This window comes from Sciurus vulgaris, assembly GCF_902686455.1.
Source record: "Sciurus vulgaris genome assembly, chromosome: 18".
Lineage (NCBI taxonomy): Eukaryota > Metazoa > Chordata > Mammalia > Rodentia > Sciuridae > Sciurus > Sciurus vulgaris.
The window spans coordinates 9306674-9333363 of NC_136479.1; the positions used below are offsets into that span (position 1 = coordinate 9306674).

At 40.2% G+C, this 26690-nt stretch overlaps 2 protein-coding genes across 3 annotated transcripts in view; both read right to left on the minus strand.

Annotated features, from left to right (window-relative positions):
* Positions 1 to 683: 683 nt before the first annotated feature.
* RSL1D1 (ribosomal L1 domain containing 1) lies at positions 684 to 10913 on the minus strand. The gene is made up of 9 exons (XM_079121004.1): positions 10362 to 10913; positions 9522 to 9661; positions 7399 to 7534; positions 6760 to 6908; positions 6580 to 6681; positions 4683 to 4776; positions 4478 to 4603; positions 3442 to 3711; positions 684 to 1375 (listed from the first exon to the last, which is right to left on the minus strand). The coding sequence occupies exons 1-9, from the start codon at positions 10464 to 10466 to the stop codon at positions 1055 to 1057; spliced, it is 1443 nt and encodes a 480-aa protein (XP_078977130.1). The 5' UTR covers positions 10467 to 10913; the 3' UTR covers positions 684 to 1054.
* A 7384-nt stretch (positions 10914 to 18297) lies between these two features.
* GSPT1 (G1 to S phase transition 1) overlaps positions 18298 to 26690 on the minus strand; it is a 32152-nt gene continuing 23759 nt past the window's right edge. For both annotated transcript variants that reach the window (XM_079121415.1, XM_079121414.1), the window contains exons 12-15: positions 26262 to 26435; positions 25274 to 25363; positions 24742 to 24910; positions 18298 to 22981 (exon numbers count right to left, since the gene is read on the minus strand). In XM_079121415.1, coding sequence (XP_078977541.1) covers positions 22929 to 22981; positions 24742 to 24910; positions 25274 to 25363; positions 26262 to 26435 — 486 coding nt within the window. In that variant the 3' untranslated portion in view covers positions 18298 to 22928. The remainder of the gene's footprint in view (positions 22982 to 24741; positions 24911 to 25273; positions 25364 to 26261; positions 26436 to 26690) is intronic.

A 26690-nucleotide genomic window follows, 5' to 3' on the forward strand; every position in this document is an offset into this window, starting at 1 on the left:
TTAACTACCTCTGCACTCTAACTCAGTCATGTGTAAGCCTAACTGACCACTACCAACACCCAACACAAACCACGCCATGTTGTGGTTTAGATGTGGCATCTCTCTCCCAGAAGCCCATGTGTGAGACCAAGTTCAAAGGCGAAGGATTGGGTCACAAGAGCTTTAACCTAATCAACATATTAATCCAGATATAGATTAACTGGGTGCTAACCAGACAGGTAGGGTGTGGCTGTCAGGTGGGTCACTGGGGGTAGGCCTTTGGGGTATATATTTTGTTCCCGTGAGTCAAGCTTAGTCTCTGCTTCCTTGTTCCCATGTCGTCAGCTGCTTTCCCCACCATGCCCATCCGCCTTGATGCTCTGCTTCACCTTGAGTCCAGAGGAATGAATCAGTCATCTATATGGACTGAGACCTCGGAAACCATGAGCCCCAAACAAACCTTTCCTCCTCTAAATTTGTCAGGTCTTTAGGTCACAGCAGCAGAAAAACCTGACTAAACACATCCCAGCACCAGAGCCAAGAAACTTGCTTTTGTTAATTTCTTCAGTCAATTCTCAGGCATTAAGCCCCCTGCTAGTCCACTGTGGGAAAGTCTGCACAAACTAGTGCCAAGAGTCATGAGAATAAATCATTTAGAGCAGATGAGGAATGGGTCACATCACAGGCCTCTAAGTCAAACTGAATGCTGCTAACGTTACATTTTAATAATAAAAAACACAACCATGGAGAAGCACTCTATTTTCCCTCTATTACATTAGCAAATACGTAGAACAACAATTAAAAAACAGACTTTACTTCGAAGCACTGGCTCTTACAACCACGTACATGTCAGAATTACCTGTGCAGGTTTTAAAAAATATTTAGGTAAAGGCCTCACTTTTGGAGAAGGTTGCAATGCAGGTTAGGACTATTTTTATTTTAATTTCTATTTATTTTCTGTGGTGCTAGGGATGGAATCCAGGGTGCTGTGCATGCTATAGTCTTGCACTCTACCACTGAGCTACACTCAAAGCCCAGGACCCAAGTATTTTTGGGAGAGCTCCTTCTGGTTGAGTCATTGATTTGGGGTTGACTGGGCCACTTTGGGCTTCTTCAGCCTCCGTTTGGGGGTGTTGAGAGCTTTCCTTGCAGATTTGCTAGGAGCAGCGAAGAGCTTGGCCTCTGGCTTTTTAGGAGTCTGTTTTGGGTCTTTTTTCCCCAGTGCAGATTTTCTTTCTTTCTTTTTCTGTTCCACTTTCGGCTTCTTCACTGGGCCTTTACCTGGGGTCTCAGGCTCTGCAGTTTCTGGGGTCTCTGTAGGTGGCAGGGCCTTTCTCTTCTTGGCACGAGGTGTGCTGGGACCAAGACTTTTTTTGGGAGACTTCTTTTCTGTGGCCTGTTTTTGCATTCAAGAAAAAGAAGGTTAAATCTGGAACAAACAAACAAAAAACAACCCTGGCAATCTAATTTCAGGGGTTCCTGTTTTTGAGTTAACTCCTAAGGTGAACCTTAGCACAAAGAACTAGAACTGGCCCTTTCTATTGCTTTGTGGACATTGTGAAACAGTCATATCCATAACTGACGGTGAAAAGGAACCCAGTGGTCTCCGAGGTCCAATCATGAAAACCACCTTTCCCGATGGTTGAAGGGAGAGAGCCATGGATCAAGTGCAGGGGGAACAGCAGGCAACCATGACCCCTCCGGGTGTTTCTCCTTTTGAGGTGGGCTGGGAAGGGGCTTTCAGGAGGCATACAGAACTCCCCAGGGGACCTGAGAACCCACTCCCACGGCCAGCCTCTGAGGCTCGTGGAGGGGGTGTGCCACACGCCAGGAATCCTGGGTTTTCCAAGCAGCCCCTAAGGCTGCTGGTGGGGATCCAGCAATGGGCGTTGTGGCCAACAGAGAAGTAGGCTGCTACGTTTCTTTGTAAACACAGACTATAGATTTTATTATCATGTTAAATTTGAATACAAAAATAAAACTCCCTAATAATTCTAATCTATCATGACTGCCCCTATTCCTTGTCCCCACTCCCAGTATTAAAAATGATTCCCTGGGCTGGGTTTGTGGCTCAGTGGCAGAGCGCTTGCCTAGCATTTATGAGGCACTGGGTTTCATCCTCAGCACCATATGAAAAACAACAAATAAAATAAAGGCCTTCTGTCCATTTACAACTAAAAAAATTAAAAACAACAACAACAAAAAGAACAGAAACCAGACTCCTAGTATATGTAGAACACTTCGAGGACACCAGACGTGTCCTGTCTTTTGCTTCTATAGTGGGCAGAAGCTGCTGAGCAGTACTGCCCTGATCACACCTCCCAGCAGTGCTTCCAAGGTGCCTGCCACCACGGTCTGGCTAGCTTGGCTTCAGCTCTCTAATTCCTAACATGTCACCTGCCAGCCCCACTATAACAGAATAGCTTTTTCTTTCTTTTTTTTTTTGGGGGGGGGGGTGCTGGGGATCGAACCCAGGGCCTTATGCTTTACAAGGCAAGCACTCTACCAACTGAGCTATCTCCCCAGCCCCCAGAATAGCTTTTTCTAAAAACATTTACACAGCTTATGATCACTACCACCATCACTTATATGAATTTCAAGTATATTAAAAAACTCAAGCCAGACACGGTGGTGCACACCTGTAATCCCAGTGGCTCGGGAGGCTGAGGCAGGAGGACTGCGAGTTCAAAGCCTCAGCAAATTAGGGTGGCACTGTCTCAAAATAAAAAATAAAAAGGGCTGGGGACATGGCTCAGTGGTGAAGTGCCCCTGAGTTCAATCCCCAGTACCAAAAACAAAATGAAAACAAAAAACACCCTGTCCTGCAATTTAAAGATTACTGTTACCATACAAAACACATAATAGGTCTAGTGCAATACCAGCCCAGAACCACTGCTCCCAGCTGCTGGGGACAGGTGCACACCAGGCACAGACTCTGCACAGAGGAACACTAAGTCTTCTATGAACACACAGCAAGGCAATGCTCTAGTATCTTAGGGACCCGTTACCACCCCCCCTTTATTTTAAGAGACCCCCCAATAACTGGACAGATAACATATGAGTAGAAAAATTCTCAAAGAACTAAAAAGCAACCTATTACTTGAAGACATCTGCTGAAACCCATAGAGTCAGATTTCCACTAAGAATCAGCGCAGGCTTGGGGTGAGGGCAGAAGTAAGAGGTTTCAATGGCAGGATCTAGCACTTGCACTTGCCCTGGGAAGTTTCCAAGAGCAATTATGGGTTGAGCCAGGACTTACTTTTAGAAACAGAAATAAATGCCCAGATTTCCACCCTGGTTTGCCTTTTAAACCTCCAGAAAATGCTTCTTATTCTTAATCACAGTTACAAATTATGGATTATAATCATGGTTCTTGAGATTTAACCTAGTATTTTTTTATCTCCATTCATTGACACAGTGGTGACAAAACATTTCATTGTGAATAAATGTCACTAAAAATACCTTGACATCTTCTTTAGCCAGAGAACTACCTATTGGTACTAGTTGTGGAATTTCTTCGTCTGCTGCATCTGCTGCTTTTTTCTGGGGCTTTACCGGCTTGGTCTTTTTCTTCTGGGACCCAGGGCCCTTCGCTGGACCACCAGTTTTAGGTGCCACACCACCTTTACGTAGGGCTGCAGCCTCCCTAGCCCGTCGCCTTAATTTCTTGTTTTTCTTCTTCAACTTCTGTTTTGCACGGATTTTTCTCTCTTTCTCTTGTTTTTTTGCCTCCTACCAAAGAACAACAGGTATAATCTTAGCAGTGAATACGTCTGTAGAAAACCAAGGGGCACAGAGCTGGCACCGCGGTTCTGGGTCTCTGTCTGCTGTGAAAGCCCTGAGCTGTACGGAGCACCCACACCTCAACTCCACTTTGTTTTTAACTCTTGGTCAAAGATGCACCTCATGTGGTACTACTGCACACTGGCAGTCCAGAAGCTGGGTATCTGAAGTATGTAGAGATGGCAAGAACCATTCTCATTCATAAGTAAGTTACAAGTAATCCTAAGTTGCACGGTATGGTCTGTGAACTATTATCTCAGGAAAACTGCTATTAGTAAAAGAAACAAAAAAGGGAATCCTGACTATTTCTTCCTACTTCAGACAGTAGCTGAAAGTTTAAACAATAAAAATTACACAGTAGGCCAGGCTAAATGGTGCACTGCTGTAATCCCAGGAACATGGGAGGCTGAGGCAGGAAGACCACAAGTTTGAGGTCAGCCTGGGGAATTTAGCAAAACACTGTCTCAAATTAAAATACAAAAAACAAGGCTGGGGATGTGAATCTAAGAGAGAACTTGCCCACGGGTTCCATGCCCAGTACTACAAATTTTTTTTTTTAAAAACCAGTATAAATGTATATGGGTATGTGTGGTGAGAGACAGATAAAGCACAGCCCCTTGAAATGCCAGGCAGCAATGGCGATCAAGCAGCCCTCTGGAATCCGAGTTTCCAAAATGGACCTTCAAGCCCACCCAGCATTTCAGATTCTACTAACCTCTTCCTTCAGTTTGCGGAAGGACACTCTGTTGTTCTCACCCTGACAGCTGACAAATGAGGAAAAGATGGGAAGGGAAACTGACTTCTCAGTCTTCACAAAGAGGAGTTTCACGCTGTCCCACTTCTGAAAAAGAGAGAAGAACGTCACCTGTGTGCAGTTTGCTCCTTTTGAAGGACCAATGGATGCACTTGTCAGACTGTACCTCTGGCAGTTTTTCTGAAAGACTTTTTGTGACGACAATGATGTTTTCAATGATGTGCTGAATCTGCATCCCAGTGTGTCCGATGCGTATTGTACTGAAATTTAATTTAGTATTAGATAAGATTTAAAAAATAAACACCAAAACAAGCATGGATAAGGTCTGTGAGAAATATAAAATACATAAAACCTGAAGTTTTTTCTTTTAAAGAGAGAAATGCTAAAATGTTTAGGTTCCAAATAAGTTTTAAATGAAGATCATCATCTTTCATGTTCTAAAAATTCCCTTTGCTTGTCTTACCACGAGGGGTGTTTTAAGCACCTAACTGTGGAAGGCTGGGAGGGTCAGGAGGTAGGGCCAGAGAAGGGTCCACCTTCATTCTAGAAAGCTTGGGCCCTCAAGCTGTTGTCAAGGAACCACCACCAGGAGGGTCACTGGCTACCTTACAGTTCTTCTGCCTGGACCCAGTCGTCACCTAAAATAGCCCCTGCCTCTCATGTAACAGTGCATTCAGGCAAGAGCACACCCAATCCCGTCAGCTGAAGCACAGCGAGCGGAGTACAGACAGAAGTCAAGTGGGAAGCCCAGGGGGGGGCTTCCGCTCAGCATGGGGGTGGGGGGGTGTGGAGCTGGAGCCAGTGAGCCACACCTCAGTCCAAGGCTGATTCTGATGCCTGCTGGCTCCCGGTCTGCTCCCAGGAAGACCATGGCAAGAAGGGAGGGTGAGGGGGAGGGCGAGGGTGGGAAATCATTATGTTAGGCAGAGGTGAAAGATGAAAGCAAGACGTAGGTTTCCCCAAATGCCTGTGACCTCCTTCAGACTCCAGGTTTTTGGCCTGAAAACCCCGGACAGCTGGAGACTGCTACTCTTTACCTGCCTCCGTGGTGTCGTCCCGTTCTCCCAGCTTCTCGCTGACCAGGGGCAGGAGTTCAGGACCAACCACCAACTCTTCTTAGCTTAGCTACTTATTCATGCGTGCCCAATTAAGGGACTTCCCTCCTACAGACAGACAACACCAGAGCCCACCTGTCCTGCTCGGCCATGCCCCCCTCTGGTGTACTGAAGACACAGTCTGCACCACCTTCTCTGCCCACCTAAGGCTGGGAGGAAATCACTGCCTTAAAGGTTGTTTCCTGGGCTGGGGTTGTGGCTCAGAGGTAGAGCGCCTGCCTAGCACATGTGAGGCACTGGGTTCAACCCTCAGCAGCACATAAAAATAAAATAAAGTAAAAAAAAAAAAAAAAAGTTATTTCCTGGCACTCTTGTCTTGGTGGATGGACTTCACCTACCTCTGTATCTCAGGTAGGATTAAATCAAGAGGACACTGGGGAGGGAAACTGACCAAAAAGCATTGCTATATTTTATACATGTATAAGTATGGAACAATCTCACCATTATGTACAATACACCAATAAAATAAATAATTAAACCAAGGAACAAAGTGAATGCTCGATAATCTGATGGAAGAGGGACATTGAATTCAACAAGAAGAAATTAAACCAAGAACCTCACTTTAAAGGATAATACGTAAAGCCAGGAGTACACTAATGTTCCCCAAGGGTCAATTCCATTCTCCTTGCTTTCCCTCATCTCTACAGCTGTCCTGTCCACCAGTCACTAGCCACATGGGCCTATTTAAAATCACATAAAAAACTCAGTTCCATAGACACAGCAGTCACATGTGGCTTGAGGCTACTGTCAAGAGCCAGCAGTGATGGAGACCATTTCCACCAGAGAAGAAAGGTCTATAGGCGGCCCTACTGAGAAAGCCAAATACTTCTAAGGAAGGAGATTTAGCTAACAGAAGAACCTGGTTTCACGAACACTGTCTCTTTTAAAAAGTGAATAAATCACTACTAACAGTGAAACTTAAAAAGGTCCAAAATTCCTGTTGCCCACCTGCAAGAGCCACTCTTGGAGATGTTTAAGACAGTTCCACCTACACAGCTGTCGATCACTTTCGATAAATTCTTGGCCAGAAGGTTTACAGGCACTGGAACTCTACGAAAAGACACAGGAGTCAGACACAGCACACACATCATTCTACGCTACACGTCCAGTCAACACAGAGGAGCTTACTTCTTCCTGCGATAGAAATGCCTCCCTATGTGTGAGGGCAGAAGCCGCCGGATTCTGTCATCAGCAAGGAAGAAGTCAAAACTACCCAGAAGGCGGAGCTTGGCTTCATAGGCTTTATATTCCGTTTTTAAGGCCCTGAAAGGGATAATCTAGAAAATATAAAGAGTAAAAATACAAGAAGTTAAGAACCTGAACAAGGAGAAGAAATATTTAGGCAAAAATTTGTATTCAGATTTTAAAAAATGTCCTACAAGCTATGCCCTTTATAGTGTATTGAACCAGGCACAATGCTAAATGCTGGGGAAACAAAGATGAACGACAAAGGACCCTAGCCAAAGATCCAGGGAACAACAAAGAATAGCAACAACTGTAACAGGTGATTCAGACACATGTTGCTTTGACATAAAGGAACAACTTTTTTATAATCTGCAAGATGTAAGTTACTGATGCAAACTCTAGCTTTTAGGTCACAAATCTCAACAACTCCTCTATCACAGGCAAGATGGAAAATACATCTTACCCAGAGACATAAGAATCAAATTTAGAAAAACAGAAAATGCTATGCAATACAGCAATGTTTTATTGCTTCCTTTCAATTAAATCTTTGAAATGTCTCGAAAACATTAACCTGCTTCCTACCCGAGAGATGGTTTTAATTCCGTGCTTGTTCAAAAGTTTTCTGTAGAAACGTTCGGTCTCTTCAGTTGATTTGCACTCATCCTTAGTAAACAAACAGACTTCTGACAAATCTGATCGAATTCCATGAGGCAAGGACCTGCAAAGAACATGAGAAGGAGTCAAGCAGTAAAGCACTGCTACAGAAGCAGGTATGCTTATATTAGCCAAAACACACTTACTGCCATTTTCATAATCTCCATCCACACTATTTAAGCAAATACTATAATGAGAACAACATTTAGAAATACACCTAGGAATGAGGCACTCGTACCTGCAACAGGCTGAGGCAGGAGAATAGCAGGTTCAAGGCCAGCCTCAGCAACAGAGTGAGACCCTCTCTTGAAGTAAGAAATGTTAATCCCAGCAGCTCAGGAGGCTGAGGCAGGAGGACTGCAAGTTCAAAGCTAGCCTCAGCAACTCAGCAAAGCCAGCCTCAGCAACTTAGCAAAGCCCTGAGCAACTCAGCAAGACCCTATCTCTAAATTAAAACACACACACACACAGGGGCTGGATATGTGGTTCAGTGGTTAAGCACCCCTGAGTTCAATCCCCAGTAACAAAACAAAACAAAAAAAGAAAAGAAACACTACTAAAGCTGGGTGGTAGTACCCTTGCCTCACATGCGAGGAATGTGAGGACCTGGGTTCACTCTCCAGTATGGTTAAAAAAGAAAAAAAGAAAAAAGAAAAAAAAAAAAAAAAAAAAAAAAAAGAAGTTTTCAACACTAAGTTTTTGGATCAATGAACCCCCAGAAATCGGTGACATTTCTAGAAAGAGAGAAGGGATATAAGATTCAAGTAAATTGCTAGGTGTGTGGTATACACCTGCTACTCAGAAGGTTGAAGTGGAAGGATTGCAAGAATCTACCTCTACTAAAAACTTATTTGTATTTTTATTTGCTAAATCTGCCCACTCTAGGGAAAAGCAATCTGACCGAAGACTCCTTGGAATAAGAATATATAATCATAAGAGAAATGCAAATCAAAACCACCCTAAGATTCCATCTCACCCCAATTAGAATGGCGATTATCAAGAATACAAGCAACAACAGGTGTTGGCGAGGATGTGGGGAGAAAGGTACACTCATACATTGCTGGTGGGGCTGCAAATTAGTGCAGCCACTCTGGAAAGCAGTGTGGAGATTCCTTAGAAAACTTGGAATGGAACCACCATTTGACCCAGCTATCCCACTCCTTGGCCTATACTCAAAGGACTTAAAATCAGCATACTACAGAGATACAGCCACATCAATGTTCATAGCTGCTCAATTCACAATAGCCAGATTGTGGAACCAACCTAGATGTCCTTCAATTGATGAATAGATAAAGAAACTGTGGCATATATACACAATGGAATATTACTCAGCCATAAAGAATGATAAAATTATGGCATTTGCAGGCAAATGGATGAAATTGGAGAATATCATGCTAAGTGAGATAAGCCAATCTCAAAAAACCAAAGGACAAATGATCTCATTGATAAGCGGATGATGACACATAATGGGGGGTAGAGGGGTTAGTGTTAGGGTTAGAGTTAGGGTTAGGGAGGGGGGCAAGAATGGAGGAAGGAAGGACTGTATAGAGGGAAAAGAGGGGTGGGGGGAAGGGAAAAAATAACAGAATGAATCAAACAACATTACCCTATGTAAATTTATGATTACACAAATGGTATGCCTTTACGCCACGTACAGAGAAACAACATGTATCCCATTTGTTTACAATAAAAAAAAAAACATATAATCATAGAGTTTCTTTTCTATAAAAAGGAGTTCATAGCCAAATATTTATCAGTTTCTCTCAAGGAGTCTGGACCCTTCAATATTTTAGTTTGATATGTTAAGAGCTATTTGTTTTATTTTAGATCTTTTAAACACTAGGTTTTTGGATTAACATCTTATATCCCCAGGAAATCTGGTGACATTTCTAGATAACTTACCAAGTCCCCATTCATATTTAGGCACCGATGCTGCTTTAGTTCATCTCAGATTTTTGAGTTTGTGAAGTTTCCATTAGAAACTAAGGTACAATTGTTACATAGAAGGAATAAGCACATTAAAAAGCAAGGGTAGAAAAATCAGAACTCACAATCTGATCCTCAGTTCCTTTTCTGGAATTTTCCATAATACCACCATTAAAAATAAATTTTCACTTTCATTCAAAAGCAATCCATTATCGTTTTTTCTGGACTTGGAATGTGTCAACAGAGCTTCCAACGCCTTTGCAATCTGCGAAGTGGAGATCAGTTAAATTTTTTGCAAACTAATTTAACACTTGTCCCCTCCGCACACACACATATTTGCTACTCCCTCTAAACAGGTTACCTCTACCGCCTACTTATTAGGAACCTGAAATATATACTCAGGAATTTAAGCATCCACAAAAAACTCCTAGATATTCGCCTCTAGCACTGTCTAGACAGAGACGCCTGGAAGCATTCTTCTCCTGTCCTCAATGAGGTCAGTAATCCCAGGAAAGGTGCAAAACAAACTGCAATTGCATTTAATGAGTATTACATGCAAGGTTCCTGGCCAAAGCGGTTCACAGGCATCTCCTGCGACCCTGGGAAACCAAGGGCTTTTCCAAAGCCCATTTTAAATAAGAGATGGTAGGCCTGCAAAGTTAAACGTCTTGACTTCCGTCAGGGATACAAAATTAGGTCGCTCTCACTCCTAAACTCCCGGTTATACTTGCAAATCCAATTCAAGACAGCCAGGTCGCACTGGGGAAGCAGGGGTCTGTCTACCCGCGAGCACAGATCGGCGGGTCCAGGAGCACCGCCAGCAAGCCACCCTCCTAGGGCTGCGGGGTCGTCCACCCAGGCGCGAAGGCCGCGCCAGGTTTCCCGGCCTCTCACCCTGCACGCCCGCGCCTCACAAGGGCCTCGGCCATCCCACTGCAGAACCACTCTTCCCAGGGGCCGCTCACCTGCTCCTTGTCCAGCTGGTTCCGCGAGGTCTGATCAGTTGGAGTCGCAGTGGAGGTTGCAGTGGCAGCTGAGGCCGCCGGTGGGGTAGAGGACGAGCCCTCCATCGCGTCCTCACCTCGTGCGCACTCGCGCGGGGTACCACGGCACTGGTTTTTGGTGCGCACGCGCGAGCGAGGCCCGGAAACGGAAACCAAGGGGGCAAGGACCTAATCCCTTGCGTCATTTCCGGGAGGGCGCGCAGTTCGGTTCTTGGGCGTCGCGCGGCAATGGTTGCGAGGGAGCCGGTCGGCGTGGGTGCTGTCCGAGACTTCCAGGAGGCAGCGCCTCTTTTCAGTGCTGCTCTGGCTTTTCGAGGGGCGCGGGGCGTGGCGACATGTCGCTTTCCTATCAAAGACGTTGAGGAAGCGCCTCGGGGCGGGAGAAGAGCCCGGTGCGGCCGTGTAACGCGGTGCCCGCTCGCTGGGGCCTGCGGCGAGAGCGCGGAGTCCGGACTCCACCATCCACCTGCCGGGTGGCTTAGGGAGACGCCTCCCCCGGGCTGGTGGCAAACACCAGGCTCGTCTTTAAGCAGCGCGAGGGACCGTAGGGTGAGCCAGACTCGGCCCTTAGAGCTTCCGGTCTCCGGGATAGGCGGAGGTAAGAGCCTTACTGCCCTCCCGGCTCCGCTCCCCAGGGCCGACCGCTGTTAGCAGCGTCTCCCGGAACCCTCCAGAAATGTTCCAGGCGTGTTTAGGAAAGATTTCTCGTTTATTGTCTTTGTAGATGGATATGCTCAAGCCTTCTTTCTTTTTTAAAACACTAACAGAAGCTTAGTACATGCGTTGTTCCATCCCTTGCCTTTTCCTCGTGAGATACGGAGCCTGCGAGGTCGTTCCAAGTCGGTGCAGGAAGCCCTGCCTGGTCTTTTTAAATGGCTGAATGGTGCTCCACCAGGCAGTTTACTTAGGGACATTTCGGCTGGCCATTTCTGCACTAGCTATTATTTAATGTTTTGAGAGATGAAAGACTGGGAGTAGGAAGTTTTCCACGTCAGTCGTTTCAAGGAGCTCCTTTCACGAAAGAGTGTTCTGTCGATGATCTAATAAAATTCTAATAAATGGCCAGGCGTGGTGGCGCACGCCTGTAATCCCAGCGGCTTGGGAGGCTGAGGCAGGAAAATGGCAAGTTCAAAGCCAGCCTTAGTAAGTTAGCGAGGCCCCGAGCAATTTAGTGAGATACTGTCTCAAAATAAAAAATGAAAAGGGCTGGAGATGTCGCTCAGTTGTTTAGCCCCCTTTAGGGGCCCTGAGTTCAATCTCCTGTACCAAAAGAAAAGAAAAATCTAAAATCTAATAAATGACTTTGTCTTTAATCAACTTGTAGAAGAAACGGCACCTACCTCCACTTGTCTATTCTAGAATCTAATATAAGATGAAATTAGCTTTACCATAGTTAGGAATTGTTATATTGGGCCTTATGTATCAATGTTTTCTAGTATTCTGAAAGAGCATTGGGGCTGTCATGTTCTGTTACCTGAATTCAGCTTTGAGAACTGAATTTCTAGGCAACGGAAATGACATGAATTCAGCTGAAAGAGCATAGAGGTGTTTGGAAAAAGTTGCTGAAGCAGGGGTGTACAAAGAGTAAGAATGAGAGATGAGACTAGCAAAGTAGGATAAGGAATTAGTTACCAAGCTGATGTTTTATAATTAACTTTGAACTGCCAGGCATGGTGGCGCTGGCCTGTAATCCCAGTGGCTTGGGAGGCTGAGGCAGGAGGATTACCAGTTTAAAGCAAGCCTCAGTAATTTAGGGAGGCCCTCAGCAACTCAGTGAGACCCTGTCTCTAAATAAAAAATAAAAAAGGGCTGGGGATGTGGCTCAGTGATTAAGTGCTCCTGGGTTCAATCCCTGGTACCAAAAAAAAAAAAAAAAAAAAAAAAGGAAAAAAAGAAAAGTTAATAATCTAGTTGTGGTGTTGTGGTTTTAAAGCTAAAGCTGTGTCCTATGTCTACAAGTTCTTTGATACTACTCACCTTAAGTGAGGGAACTTTATTACCCGCCCTGGAGTGCCAGTCAGACTTGATGATTTGCTTCTCTCAAATATAGTATGCAGAAGAAACAGAATGTCACTTCTGGGATTAGATTATGGTTTCCACCTTGATCATAATTTTTCTTATTGTCCTTCCTCATTCACTTCTTCGATTATCACTTGTGAGGCAACCCTGGAGAGGGAAGCCATGTTGTGAGGATACTTGGGCAGCCTCACAACCAGGAGTGAGCTTAGAAGTGGTTCTTCCCACCCAAAATGAACCTTGACATGACTGGAAACTCATAAGACCCTGAACCAGAACCATCTAGCTGTGCTGCTCCCAGATTCCTGACCCACAAAAACTGTGAGATAATGCATGTTTGTTATTTTAAGTAACTAAACTGGGGCAATTTTTGTTATCCATCAGTAGATGACTAATAGGGCTGGGGATGTAGTTAGTGCTAGGGCACTTGCCTAGCATGCGTGAGGCCCTGGGTTTGATCTCCAGCACTATTTAAAAAAAAAAAAAAAAGATTAACAGAGTCATAGACCTCCTATCTTCAAACCTGTTCATCTGTCTTCACTTAGAAGTCCTCACACTCACCAGGTTGTACCATGAACTCATTGTCTTCCTCATGGACCAGCTTCTCTGTATTTCCTTTGTCACTGGTACCACCAAGCCAAATATGGGAGTTATTCTTAATTCATTCTCTCTTGTATTCCAAAAATGGTCAATAACAGTCATTTTTATTCCTATTGTGGAATTTTAAGTATTGTGGTTTTCTAGTTTTCAGGCCTGATTGTAGGGTAATAGCAGTGGGGACAAAATACTTTTGGGACTTGACCAAAACTTAGATAATACAAGGAGGCAAATTCAGTCACCCCTAAATTCTTCAGCCTGAAAAACTGGGTAAATGAATGGGTGTTAGTAACAGAACTTGGGAAAGGAGGAGCGGATTTGGAAGGAAGGATAGGAGCTTCTTTTTCAGCATTTTGGTTTGAAGTTTCAGTGGTGTATCTAGATGGTGTTGGAAAGTAGAAGAGAATGTTCCTGAATCAAAGAAGGAAATTCAAAGGTCATCTTCATGGGTATGGCTAAGCTGCTGGAATGGATGAGACTGAAAAAAGTACAGAGCCAGAGAAGGGCTGTGATGAAACCCTTATTATGGATCAGGAGGAAAGACAGCCAATAGAAGAGAGAGAAACGGTCGAAGATGAAAAGAAAACCAAGAGGATGCCATGTTCCAGAAGCCGTGAAGAAGTGGAGATATCTGAGCATTTGTTAACACACGTACTCAAGAAGTTTAGTAGCACTCATACTGCTGAAAGGCCATTTTTCGGAGTCCTGTTGACCTTACAGAATGTAATTTCAGCAAAAGGATTATAAGGAATGTGAAGGATACAAAAAAATGGGGTAATGGTATATTTTAAATGCTGACAAGTAACCAAAATGGACAAATTGAAAGTATTTGTGTCTCAAGGAATTTGTATTACCCGTTTCCCCTGCTGCAGTACTTAAGTATTGAAGGTTGAGCTCAGGGGTACTCTACCAGTGAGATACATTCCTGCTGTCTCCCTCCCACCTTTTTAAAAGACAGGCTAAATTACCGAGGCTAGCTTCAAATTTGAGATTCTCCTGCCTTGGCTCCCAGATTGCTGGGATTATAGGAATGTGCCACTGTGCCCGGATTCTTTTTAACATCCAGGATAACATATATAAAAATACTTTAACTCTTTAAGATATAGAGCATTTATTGCATTACTTGTTAGCATTTTTGGTTTACCCACACATTGAAACTCTCCAGGTAATGACCTCATCTCTAAATCCACAGCACCCAGGTCCATGTGTAGGTACCTACCACAGGCTGTTTACAGCTTATGAGGACAAAATAAGGTACACAAAGCTGGATATTGTAAACACTGTAAATGGTGTAAGCTGTCATGAACTTAAAAAGATGTGTAGTTGTACACACGTTTGTAATCCCAGATACTCAGGCGGCTGAAGCAGGAGGATCACAAATTCAAGGCCAGCCTGGGTAACTTAGTGAGACTGTGTCTTAAATTAAAAAGGGCTGGGTATGTACCTCAGTGGCAGAGCATCCCTGGGTTCAGTCCCTAGTGGGGGAAAAAAAGTGATTTCTAAGCCAAGTGTGGTGGCACTCATCTCTAATCCCAGTGACTTTGGAGGCTGAGGTAGAGGGATCACAAGTTTGAGGCTAGCCTCAGCAACTAGTGAGTCCCTGAGAAGCTTATTGAGACTCTCAAAATAAAAAGGGCTGAGGATGTAGCTCAATGGTAAAAGCACCCATTGGTTCAAGTCCCAGTATCCATTAAAAAAAAAAAAAAAAAAAAAGATTTATAGGTCTTTTCTTTTTTTAAAACTTATAGCCAGGCATAGTGGGGCATGCCTGTAATCCCAGCTACTCAGGAGGCTGAGACAGGAGGATCAGATTCAAAGCCAGCCTCAGCAATTTAGCAAGGCCCTGTCTCAAAATAAAATATAAAAAGGGCTGGGGATGTGGCTTAGTGTAAGCTCCTCTGATTTCAATCCCTTATATCCCTCCCCTAAAAAAGAAAAAAAAGAAAAAAAAAAGAAAAAAAACTGGTTAATTGTACCATTGGTCTCTCTTTATCCTTGGTGATAAGTAACTGATAACTTGTAGCATTGTAATCTTTTACCTAATATCAGTGTATAATTGATGAATGTTATTGTCATAAGTTTGGCAGTTCAGAATGCATTTTAGGTAGGCTTTATTTTTCTGGTATTGGGGATTGAACCTAGGGGTGCTCTACCACTGTGCTACATCCACAGCCTTTTACATTTTTTTAGAAATTTTGAGATAGGGTCTCCCTAAATTGTTGAGGCTAGCCTTGAATTTCAATCTTTTTGCCTTAGCCTCCACTGTAACTGGGATTACAGGTGTGTCACCATGCCCAGTGTTTAAGTTGGTTTCAAATAGACATTATGAAATATTATGCTAGAGCAACTTAGCAGGTGAGACCGCCTCAAAAAAGACTGGGTTATCGCTCAGAGGCAGAGCACCCCTGGGTTTAATCCCTAGACAGAGGCTAGGATGTCATAAAGAATCAAATAAAAGGATATCTATAAAAGCAGTTATGCACATAATTTAATAAAATAAAGCTACCCTCCATCTCCCTCCAAAAAAGAAAGAAAAAAGGATTTAGCTCTGAGTTAATTGGATGCTCAGGAGTTTGAGGCAAGAGGATTATGAGTTCAAATCAGCCTTAGCAATTTAGCGAGGCTCTAAGCAATTTAATGAGACCCTGTGTCCCAGTGGATAAGCACCCCTGGGTTCAGTCCCCAGTTTAAAAAAAAAAGCTAATTAGAACTAAATTCAGTTAGTTCTGCAGCTTGCCCAGGCAACCTGTAATTGTAATAGGGACAGTCCAGTGTTTGAATTGGTATATCATTTAGAGGGAACACGGCAGTGCATTCAAGATTGGACAAGGAAATTAGAAGGAAATTTACTATTTCTCCACTTTGGGATCACTAAATTGATATTTTATAAAAGTAGATGAAGAAGAGGTGAATCTTTTCTCTTTGGTTTTACACCTTTTCATTTTTAATGATACATATTTTCTTCAAGAAAGCCATGTTTGCAATCAACATAATTCTAATTAAAGCAAAATTAAATCTCCCTTCAAGGACAGATGTTTACAATTGTGGGATGTTACCCAGCAATATGAAAGAATGAACTACTGATGGAACAGGTGTTACTCTCTAAAAGGTGATGTGGAAAAGACAAAATTGAGAACGTCATATCATTCTATGGATATATAGTTCAAAAACAGGCAGTCATTACTTTGGCAGGAGATGGATTGGAAAGGGGCAGATGGGAACTTTCCTGGGGTGTTGGAAATGCTGTATGTCAAAGGGAACATTTACACAACTGTGGACACTTGACAAACTCATTGTAAAATCTGCATTTCACTGTATGCATATTATACCTTAATTAAAGAAAGAACCCTCTCTACACAAGTTTTGTTTGCAATAACTTCTTTATAAATCATAATTACACCTATGAATCTTATTATTTGATGACTTTCTTATCCTAAAACTTATTTGCAATTAGTGATGTGCATTGCTTTTGTTCTAAGTAATTGTAGTGTATGAGCAAACACAAAATCCTTTAGGAGTACTCTCCTCTTCCCCAGTGAAGTGGGGTGAAATTGCCTGATAAAATTTCAGCCTAAATATAATCACATGATGAAGGATGCAAAACAAATGTGATTCTTTTCCTATTGCCCTTGCCTAAAAGGTCAAATTATATACTTGTATTAACTAAGAGCTGGACCCTTGACTAAACTCAAACCAGAGGACATTTTTGGTAAAAATGCCTTAATCACAAGTTAAGCTTGTATAAACTATAAAACTTTAACTGCCTAATTGCTTGTTATTTCCATTGAAGAGAAATGTTAGACAGATATGAGCAATTCGATAAGAAAACATGAAGCGCCCATCCAGTGAGACTCCACACTTTTTTAAGAGAAAATTTTGGTCTGATTTTTAACACAAAGATCATATAAATAACAAAAAGTACTCTTGTTAGCTAAGAATTTGTTTCCTTGTTTTAGGCAATTTTCAGTAGAAAACAGGAAAATATTTCATGCAAATAATTGGGTGCAAATTCTTTAGAATTTGAAGAAAAAGTACATTAACAATAGTTAAGAAAACTTTCACCTTTAAGACCAACATTTATAACTAATTCTACAGAGAATAAGGAAACAAAAAAGGGATGCCATAAACAGTACATGATTTCTAAAATTACCCATATAGCATCAAAGTGGCCATAAAATTGTAAAATAGGTAACTGCTTCACTGACATTGCCTGATAAATGAAAAAAAAAAAATTTTCCCCCAGGACTTGTTTTTTCACATGATCAAAGATGCTCAACTTTTTTATTTTTAAAGCCCTTTTTGGCTTGCAAAGCTTAAAATTCAATTTATTTGGTCATTATTTATTCTAGCTTGGAACATAAATTCTCCATTACAAAGCCACACAGCCAAGGTTTTGATGCTATTCTATTTTAAGATGCTTTGATGGTAAGTGCCTGTTCTAAAACTAGTTCATGTGCCATCCAGTATAAAACTCCATCAGTTTTCTACCCAGTATGTGCCAAATGTGTGCAAAACATTGAAGAAAACTCTTCTATCAGCAAAACCACACCAAGGACACATTTAATGGACAGTGTTGGAAGCCTAGTTATTTGAAAGTAGAAAAAATATGGTCAGCCACTGGGCAGTCACTTAAGTTTACTTACAACTAAAGATATACATCACTGCTTTATCACAAGCTTGCTCATAAGTTTTGTCTAAGCTAAGGCTGGTATAATGCCAAACACCTACGCTAGAGACCAGCTACCAAAATTTTAGGTGCTTTCACCTAAAAATAGTTGAAATAGGAACTCATTCTACCTCATGGTCTAAAGATGAGCAAACAAAGGGACCTATTGCTGCCATCCATTTAACCACTGCATGACTACCTCTGCTTATCAGTAATTTTTCTTGCCCTTGCACAATAATGAGGGGCAGGTACCATTTGGTCTTTTGATCTTTCTTAGAGGTACTGAATGCAAAGGTTCATAGTTCTGACAGATTCATCACTGTTGTCTCCTCAGCTCTACTGTTCATGCAAGACCACACTGTGATATTTATTGTCTCATACAACCCTTCCTACAGGGCTGCTGCTTGTTTTGTGTCGTGTCATATATATTATACAAAAGCCCTGCAGAGTACGTCCAAGCAGATGTTTGTAAATTCCTTCCTTGACTGAGCTAATTTTTAGATCCATCCAACAAATGTCTGGTGGATGGTTCCAATACTTGATACAAAATAAAGGACTACACAGAAAATGTCACAGAATGTTACAACACAGGTGATTATAAACAAAGAGACAAGTCCATCAAAAGGGAAGGTGACAATTTTTATTGTTATTACAAAAGCAAAATTTAACTTCAGTCATTTGAATAATTGCAAGAGCAGACTAAGGGCTTAATCCTCACACAGGCACCAAGTCAGGCACAGTAGGTAGCTACAAATCATAAGAAAAAGGTTTCTTTCCTACCTAGGGCACTCTTCCATGCTTTGGAATCAGGTTACAAAACTCAGCAAACCTAATCAGTTCCCTTTAATCCTCTCTTTAAAAAAATGAGATCTAGGTATTAACTAGCTGTCTAGTAAAAACTAGTCACTAAATGTAGAGAGATCTACATTTCCTTTAAAACAAACTGAAGAAACTAGTTAAAGTGTGTACGTTTCTGAGGGCCCAATGTGTGAGTCCCTATAATGCAGACCTTGCAGGCTCAGACCTCAGTTTCACCAAATGCATGTGGAGGAAATGGAGGCGAGGACGTCACCTGAGGAGCGCCAGAGCTCCAGCTCCAGCACAGACACTTCCCCGGGCAGCAGGAAAGGAGGTAGCAAGGACTTGGGCTGACATCTGAAGCACTAAGCTAACGTGCCTGGCAGAGGGGAGCCTCAGGAAGCACAAAATGCGACTCACCTATGCCGTCCACAACCTGAGGTCTCCACGTTAAGTTTTAAAGGACACAGTGGCATGTGTGACAAGGCAGAAAAGACAATTATGGTCTCAGGGTTTAAGAAAGCCTGGTGTTTTCTGCCTCATCAGAAGTAGTGCCTGTCTGCTTTTCGCTTACACTGGAGAACAGTGTTTTACTCTCCACTCCCACACCTCCAGGCCCTTGTCAAAATCTTTAGTAAACTCAGCTAGCATATTACTTTTTCAAGGAAGCATAGGATTAGAGGTATGTGAGAAGTGTAGTTATTGAAGGGAAGACTCAGTAAGGTCTAGGATACTGAAAATCAAGAATATCCTAGAGCCCAAACCATCAAAAAGTTGAACCAAATCTATTCTATCTGAATTCTGGCAATAAAGTAGTTCAAATGGAATCAATTGAAGTACTACTGGGGAAAAAAAAATCCACTTCTTATCCACTTACTATGAAATCTAATATAAATAACTGCTACATTTAAACCTAATGCATCTTTTGAGTTGTGCATATGTAATTACATGTATTTAACAAGTTGCTGCCATGGAAGGCGGTATCTAAAAATGAAACACGATCATGAATATATTAGATGGCATCTGCTAGAATCACTGAAAAATTAGCTGGAGGAAGTACAGTATTTGGAGACAGATAAACATACCCCAGATCCAGCTGACTGCTATGTATCTACCTTACATATGTCTGTGAGAGGATTAATTGCACAGTTTATTCTAATAAGGTAGGCCAACACTGAATATAACATTTAATCATTCTACAGTCAGAGCTATAGTGCTGTAACCAGAATTTTCACAAAGGGTATAAAGGTTGAAAGTTGTCTGATGTTAAGAGCTGTAATAAATACTGCATAATTGTCCCCTGACTACCTTAAATCCCTACCCAAAGCAATGAAGCTATCACCCATGAAGCAGCAGTCCATGAGCAAGTCCATGCCAATGTTGAAAGGTGCCAGAGTGCTGTCATGTGTTAATAGTCATCCAAGATCATGGAGTAATTACTAGTGTTCCTGAAGACTGCCAGAGAGTTTAGCTGGTTTGGTTTTATTGTTTTGTTTTTTTCCAACAAAAGTTCATCATGGGAGCAGTTTTTGACCACAGGTTCAACTTTTTCTTAGGTTGCAAAACTGCATCTGGTTGCAAGTATGACCCAAAATATTTGCAGCACTTCAACTGAGAGGATGCCAGTAATTGTTTAACTCACTTTCAAAGTTTGGTATTGTAAAAGCAGTTTTTACAGTTTTCTCAACTAGCAGACAAGTCTGAATTACCTCATTACAGTGAATAACCTATACTTTTACAGTTTACTAAATTTTTACATTCAATTACCACATATTTCAAGATTTTAAATTCAAAACAAGAAATATACATGGGTTTAATTATTTGAAGAACACTTGACTATTTGTCAGTTAATTTCATGGTAATATACACTCAGTCCAACTCTTGATTGATTTTACATATATTTTCACTGGATAAATTTTTTGCAAATTAAAAACAAAAAGTATTATCTTTTCCCTTCTTCCACAATAAGAAATAGAGGTTTAAAATGGCAATTACTTAGATATTTTCTTCAATGGTATCTCTTAAAATTCAGTTTATTAATTTAAAGGACTATAATTAAATAATCTAGCATGAAAGTTGTATAAAGATTAATATAAAAAGATGCAAACAAAATCATAGCTAATGTATGCTAGGTATAGAGGAAGAAATGTTTAGGTCTGTAGTATCTTAAATATGCAGCCAGTTACCCTATTTTGCATTGTCAACCATATAAACATTTTGTACTTGCAGAAGACAGAATGACAGCATAGGAATTTGTATTGCTCTTTAAAAGATCCAACAAACATCTGCACACACTCCCAAGTTCATATCAGACACATTATCTCCTTATTCAAATGACTAGCCAGTATAACCACGGGTTTAAATGCATCCACTTTAAGTGGGAACACTTCTTGAAGAATTTCAAAGCCCATAAAATGTATGGTGTTGATTAATCTTACAACCGTGTTAAGATTGAATCCAACAAATTTTTTTAGGTTTGTTATTTTTACTCTTATTTTGTAGAGGTAGGCCCATTCACAGTTGCTGTCCAAGTCATTTTACTTAAGTATCTTGGCAACATGCACATAATATCCTAATAGAGTAAATGTTTAACAGCAAACATAAGTGGTTTTAAAAAATGTGTTTAATTAAAAAAGGGAAACCTATTTTTGGAAATGATTTCAGTGACTCTTAAACTTGTAAAGATTCATTAAAATCCAAGCAACTGCTAGTATTTCTCCTTATTAACATGGAAGTACAAAAAGAACTATTATGTTCTGATTAAAGGTCCCATTATTTCCCAGAAAAATAAAAGCCCAGAAATTTGCAGACATGATAAAATTTAAATTTCATGCAATTCATAGCCACAAGTATAGTTCTAAGGAGCTGTAGGACAATAACTTTGCCCTTTCCATAAAATGTAGTCATTCATTTCATTCATTTCATTTCATAATTAAGAAAACAATATTAGATTTTATGATTTATGACTGGAAATAACTGACTAGGCTTTTCTTTTCTGAGTAGTAAGATTATAGGGAAAGAACATTATTAAACATACAATACAAAGTATCTTAGAGATAAATCACAATGTAAAAGAGGCTTTCTGATAAATGGCAACACTCACTCAACAGGAAGGAGGCTCTGATATATCCAGAAATGATCTCTTCCATTTCTCATTCATTCTCATGGAAAATTTCAAAGTCATGATAGTTGTAGCAGAAAGTCAGCCTTCAGTCTAAAAGCCACAATGCTGCACTGTGGTTCATCCAAGTCATGGTTAGCAAATTTCAGCTTATACTTAAGAAACTCAGTTTCATACAATTGACATAAAACTTACACTGTGCTTGATTCTATTTTAATCACTGTTAATTTTAGTCTGTGCAGATTATGATGATTCTATGTATGTGTTCACTGAGTTGCTGGATTGGGATTTAGCTTAAACCAGCAAGGATCTTCCAACCTTTATAGTTACTGACACAAAGAGTAAACTGAGTAACTTGTAAAACTGGCACTTGTAATTGATAGTTTCCATACTAGATGCATGCAGCTCTTATAAATACTAAGAGGCATTTTTGCCAGGTCTCAACATGCTTTCTTTATTGTAAATTCCACTAATTTAACCAGTTAACGGAATTTCTGTAGGGGCACAATTTCATTAAGCTTCACTTACAAAAACAACAGTATGCTGTTCTTTTATTTTAAAACAACTTACTGTGTTTAAGAAATCATGTTAAAATATAAATTGGCAGAAAGTAACTGGTAGACCTAATTAGTAAAGCAGGATCACAGTTGCATAAAGGTGTTTAATAACTGGTATGTATGCACTAACCATCAAAAGAAGGGGTCAAACTAATTCTTTCTTTTAATACAAACTTCAACATTGTTTGTAAATGCCTCATTTAGAGTAGTGGTTAGGGAAAGAGTTTAGAAAAGTCCAAGTAATAAAATGTATTCAATTACTTGGAAAAGTTAAAAAGCTAATGCAACAATGTTACATCCAGATAAAAAACATTATTCAAAAGCAATTCAAATACCGAAAAGGGTTTCAAATGGAATATTTTATTAACATGGTAGTTGTCTTTGTAACATGTGCACACACACTCGCACACTCAGAATGATCTGCCTGGGGAAAAAAGACTATGCCTAAGGGGAAAATGAAAAATAAAAAAATTCCTGTAGGTATTCATTATTGTAGGCAATTATGTCCACATCACTTACAAAGCTATTGCCAAATCTGTCCAAGGAAGCAGTTTGAAAGGGAGAGGGGAGATCTTGGGAAAAATTCCACAGTGGCATAGCAGAGCTCTCAATATGAGAAAGCTGACATAATGTGGACTTTTGCTGTGAATTTTCTCTTTGCAAAATATGGGAAGAGGTTTATCAATGGGCAGAAAATAAGAGAAGGCGGTGTGAAGTAGGCTTTTGCAGTCAATTTTCCTCACAGTATTGTGCAGGGTCATCAAGAAAATGCTTTAGTCTTTCTCGGGAACCAGTTTCAGAACTTTTCCAATTGCAATGGTCTTACCTAGAAATGAAATTAAAAACAAAAACCACAAACTTTCAGTAGTTAACAGCACGTCTATGTATGGTATTAAATACTAACTACCTGGCTTTATCATCAAAGCTGTGATTAAGGTAATTAGTAAGTAGGTCTTATTTGGGGGACTGGAAAAGAGATAGTCCCTTTGTAAAGAAAACCTATTCTTGGATAAACAAACTGTGGCCTATCCACACAATGGAGTATCACTCAGCAATAAAAAAAAATATATAATAGTATATGTACCAACATGGCTGAACCTCTAAAACCTGCTAAATTTAATAAGCTAGACAAAAAGGAGCACATATTTATGATTCTATTTATGGAAATCCGAAAAAGAAAAAGATCGGTGGTTGTCAAAGGCTAGAGGGTAGGAATAAAGGGTAACTATAAAGGGCTCAAGACTTTTTAGGTACTATAAGTGTACTAAAATTAGAATGTGGTAATGGTCAGAGAACTCTGTAAGCACACTAAAATTCACTAAATTATGCACTTAAAACAGGTCAATTTCATGCACAAATTATATGTAAAGGTACTTAAAAAAATAAGCCTATCCTTAAGTAGCTTGCAATCCAGTGAAAACATCCTTCCAATAGTATTCCTATGGACTGAAAGAGGGATACAGAACCATTGGGGTATTGTGAAAACCTAAAAAAGGCAAGTTATCTTTCGGGGGAAAAACAATTCTAAGATAAAAATCCTTATTACATTTTCTTTTCTTCTGTCTGCCAGATTATTAGGTATTGACTGGTAACTAACATGAATAATAGGCTAAGCCTAAAATCAATTTCACTATACCAAGATTTAAAAAAAAAAAAAAATTTTAGGTTGTAGATGGACAAAATAATTTTGGATTTTTTTTTGTTTGTTTTTAATGTAGTGCTAAGGATCAAACCCAGTGCCTCACATGTGCTAGGCAAGCGCTCCACCACTGAACTACAGCCCCAGCCTGATCAAGATTTTTAAGATAAGGAATTTAAAGAAACACTATCTTTACTGTTTTCTTTAAGGTTAGGTGACGTATTCTTCACATAGTTCTTAACACTTAGATACTCAGTAAATTTTTGCTACAGGGATTGGAATTACCATATGAATTCAATATTCTGTATTTCAACCATGAAGTTTTCTAATCTTTAAATAGTTATCTAAGTGAGAAATATTAACAACCCACAAAGAAGAGTTTCATAACAGTCATTCTGGGTCTTTTTTTTTGGTACCAGGGGTTGAACCTAGGGGTATTTAACCACTGAACCACATTCGCAGCTCTTCTATTTTTATTTTGGGACAAGGTCTCACTAAGTTGCTGAAGGTAGCCTCAAACTTGTGATCTTCCTGCCTCAGCCTCTCAATTCACCTGGATTACAAGAGTGTGCCACCATGCCCGGCTCATTCTGTTTTCATATCAAATTTCATGAACCCGAGAGGAAAATTACAGCTATTCTGCATCACTCAGAGGTTGGCAGAAAGGATGCACACAAAAGGACATCAATATCATACCTCTGAAAAACTATGTATTAAAAAAAAGCCATAAATACTCCTGTATTTTTCATACTTATTACAAAGGATTTATTACCTTCTAAATCCACTAATCTTCATATATAGTATGGTCAATTCTGTTTGCTGTTCAATACATCCAACTCAAAACATTTGTTAGATAAATATTATTGAACATGAATCTAGGTTTCCTTTGAACCTATAGCAATGTGGACTGTGCTAGGGACCCTAAAAATCAACTTAAAATCACTTACCCTCATCTCTTAAAGTGAAACGACCCATTTGAGGGAAGTCTTTAAAGGTCTCAAGGCAGATGGTTCCTGCTGTCCTTAAGCGGGCAATGCATACTTGATCTTGCTTTACAAAACGGGGTCGAGTCTTACTTTTTTCTCCTGATTTTTTGTCTACCAAGCAGATTAAGGCCTATCCAAGAAAAGAGGATAAGAAGATCAGAAAAATGCCAAATACAAGCAACCTTTAGGAGTGCAAATAAAAATGTACCATAATTGCCCATCAGAAACTTTCAACATAAAACAGTTTTTTTTTGTACCAAGGATTGAATCCAGGGGTGCTTAACTACTAAGCCACATCCTGGCCCATTTTATTTTTTAATTTGACACAGTCTCAGTAAGTTGCTGAGGCTGGCCTTGAACTTGTGATCCTCCTGTCTCAACCTCCCAAGCTGCTGGAATTATAGGTGTGCACCACCGTACCCAGCAATGTAGAACAATCTTAATCAAAATAAATAAGTAAATAAACAATCCAATCATTTTAAAATGAACTCACTGTTATTTCGACTTCCTCAATACAGGTATGAATATGCAGCACCGCATTATACCCTGGGCAGATGATGGATTTGTGCTCTATAATCACTATCTGCCAAATAAGAAAATATAAATTTCTAAGTTAAAAAAAAATTCAGTGTTAAAAGTGTCACATAGTATCACAAGAATTAATGTAACCCATCTCAATAGAACAGTAATTTATCTTTGTTTTAAGAGATGATGGGTCTTAATTTTGTTACAGGACACCAGATTTCAAAGCATGAATTTCAGTATCATACTCTACCGAAAACGGCAAGTGCCTGGTAAACTTTAAAAATTCAGCAGGCCAACTTTATTCTGAGAATCCATTCCTTTATGTTCCTGGAGGAAGTAAGCTAATCATTACCACCCATGAGCTACCTAGATGTCATAACTTTATTCACTTCTCAATAACCAACATCCAGTAAAAGTAAATAACCTTATATAACTGACATCAAATCTAACCTGATTAGTCATCATACTTTATTAACAGTATTCAAAACTTCTGTTAACCACACCAACCATTTGCAGTCCTTCTCCAGGGAGCTCAGGTTACTACTGGCATGAAGAAAATGTATGATTCATGTCTGCTAAGTTATTTGCTATGAATGGTCTGACAAACCACAGCTTCCAAGGCAACTGTGCTCTAGTCAAAGTGAATGACACTAAACAAAATGTTAAGTAATAATATATCACTGATACTGTTTTACAAAGTGAATATTGGTTACATTTTATCAACTGATCAAAAGTAGGAATTTACAAAAAATATTCCCAATCTAATAAGTTCTTATATCATCTTGAAGACTGATATATACATCATGATTGTGATATATAAATGGCTCCTACTATTAATTTTCCTAATATTAGTTAAGTGGCATGTCACAAATATTCAAGACAAAAGACAGTGAAATTCTAATTAATTTCTCTCTCTTTTCTTAACATCACTGTGACAACTATAATAAGTAATTTACCTGGGCATCAAATGTGCGTCCAGAATGACAAAGGTTATTAGGATCACAAAGTATGAATCCTGGAAGAATCTCCTCTTCTTCAATTCCTTTGAGTCTGATTTTGAGGTTTTCACCAGGTGCTACAGAATCTGTTTCTACATCATCAGAAAGTATTCCAAGAACTTCCACATTGTGCTTAAAAATAAAACAAGAAAGATTTTATGACATTCACTGCACTGTAACTATAATATGCCAAATTTCATCTCATAATGATTTATACCACATTAATGTATATTCTTATACCATGCATCCTAATCTTGCAGCAAAGACAATAAATATGAAATCTCATTCTAGATGTACAATTGCCAATTAAAGTTTTTTTCCTCTTCAATACTGGGAATTGATCCTAGGGCCTTGCAAATGCTAGGCAAGCACTCTACCACTGAACCA

Coding starts and splice junctions, on each gene's coding strand:
- RSL1D1 (XM_079121004.1), bottom strand. CDS start 10,466: ATGGAGGGCTCGTCCTCTACCCCACCGGCGGCCTCAGCTGCCACTGCA. Junction 4,777..6,579: donor TCCAAGAGTGGCTCTTGCAG/GTGGGCAACAGG, acceptor ATTAAATTTCAG/TACAATACGCATCGGACACA. Junction 3,712..4,477: donor TCCGCAAACTGAAGGAAGAG/GTTAGTAGAATC, acceptor GTTCTTTGGTAG/GAGGCAAAAAAACAAGAGAA.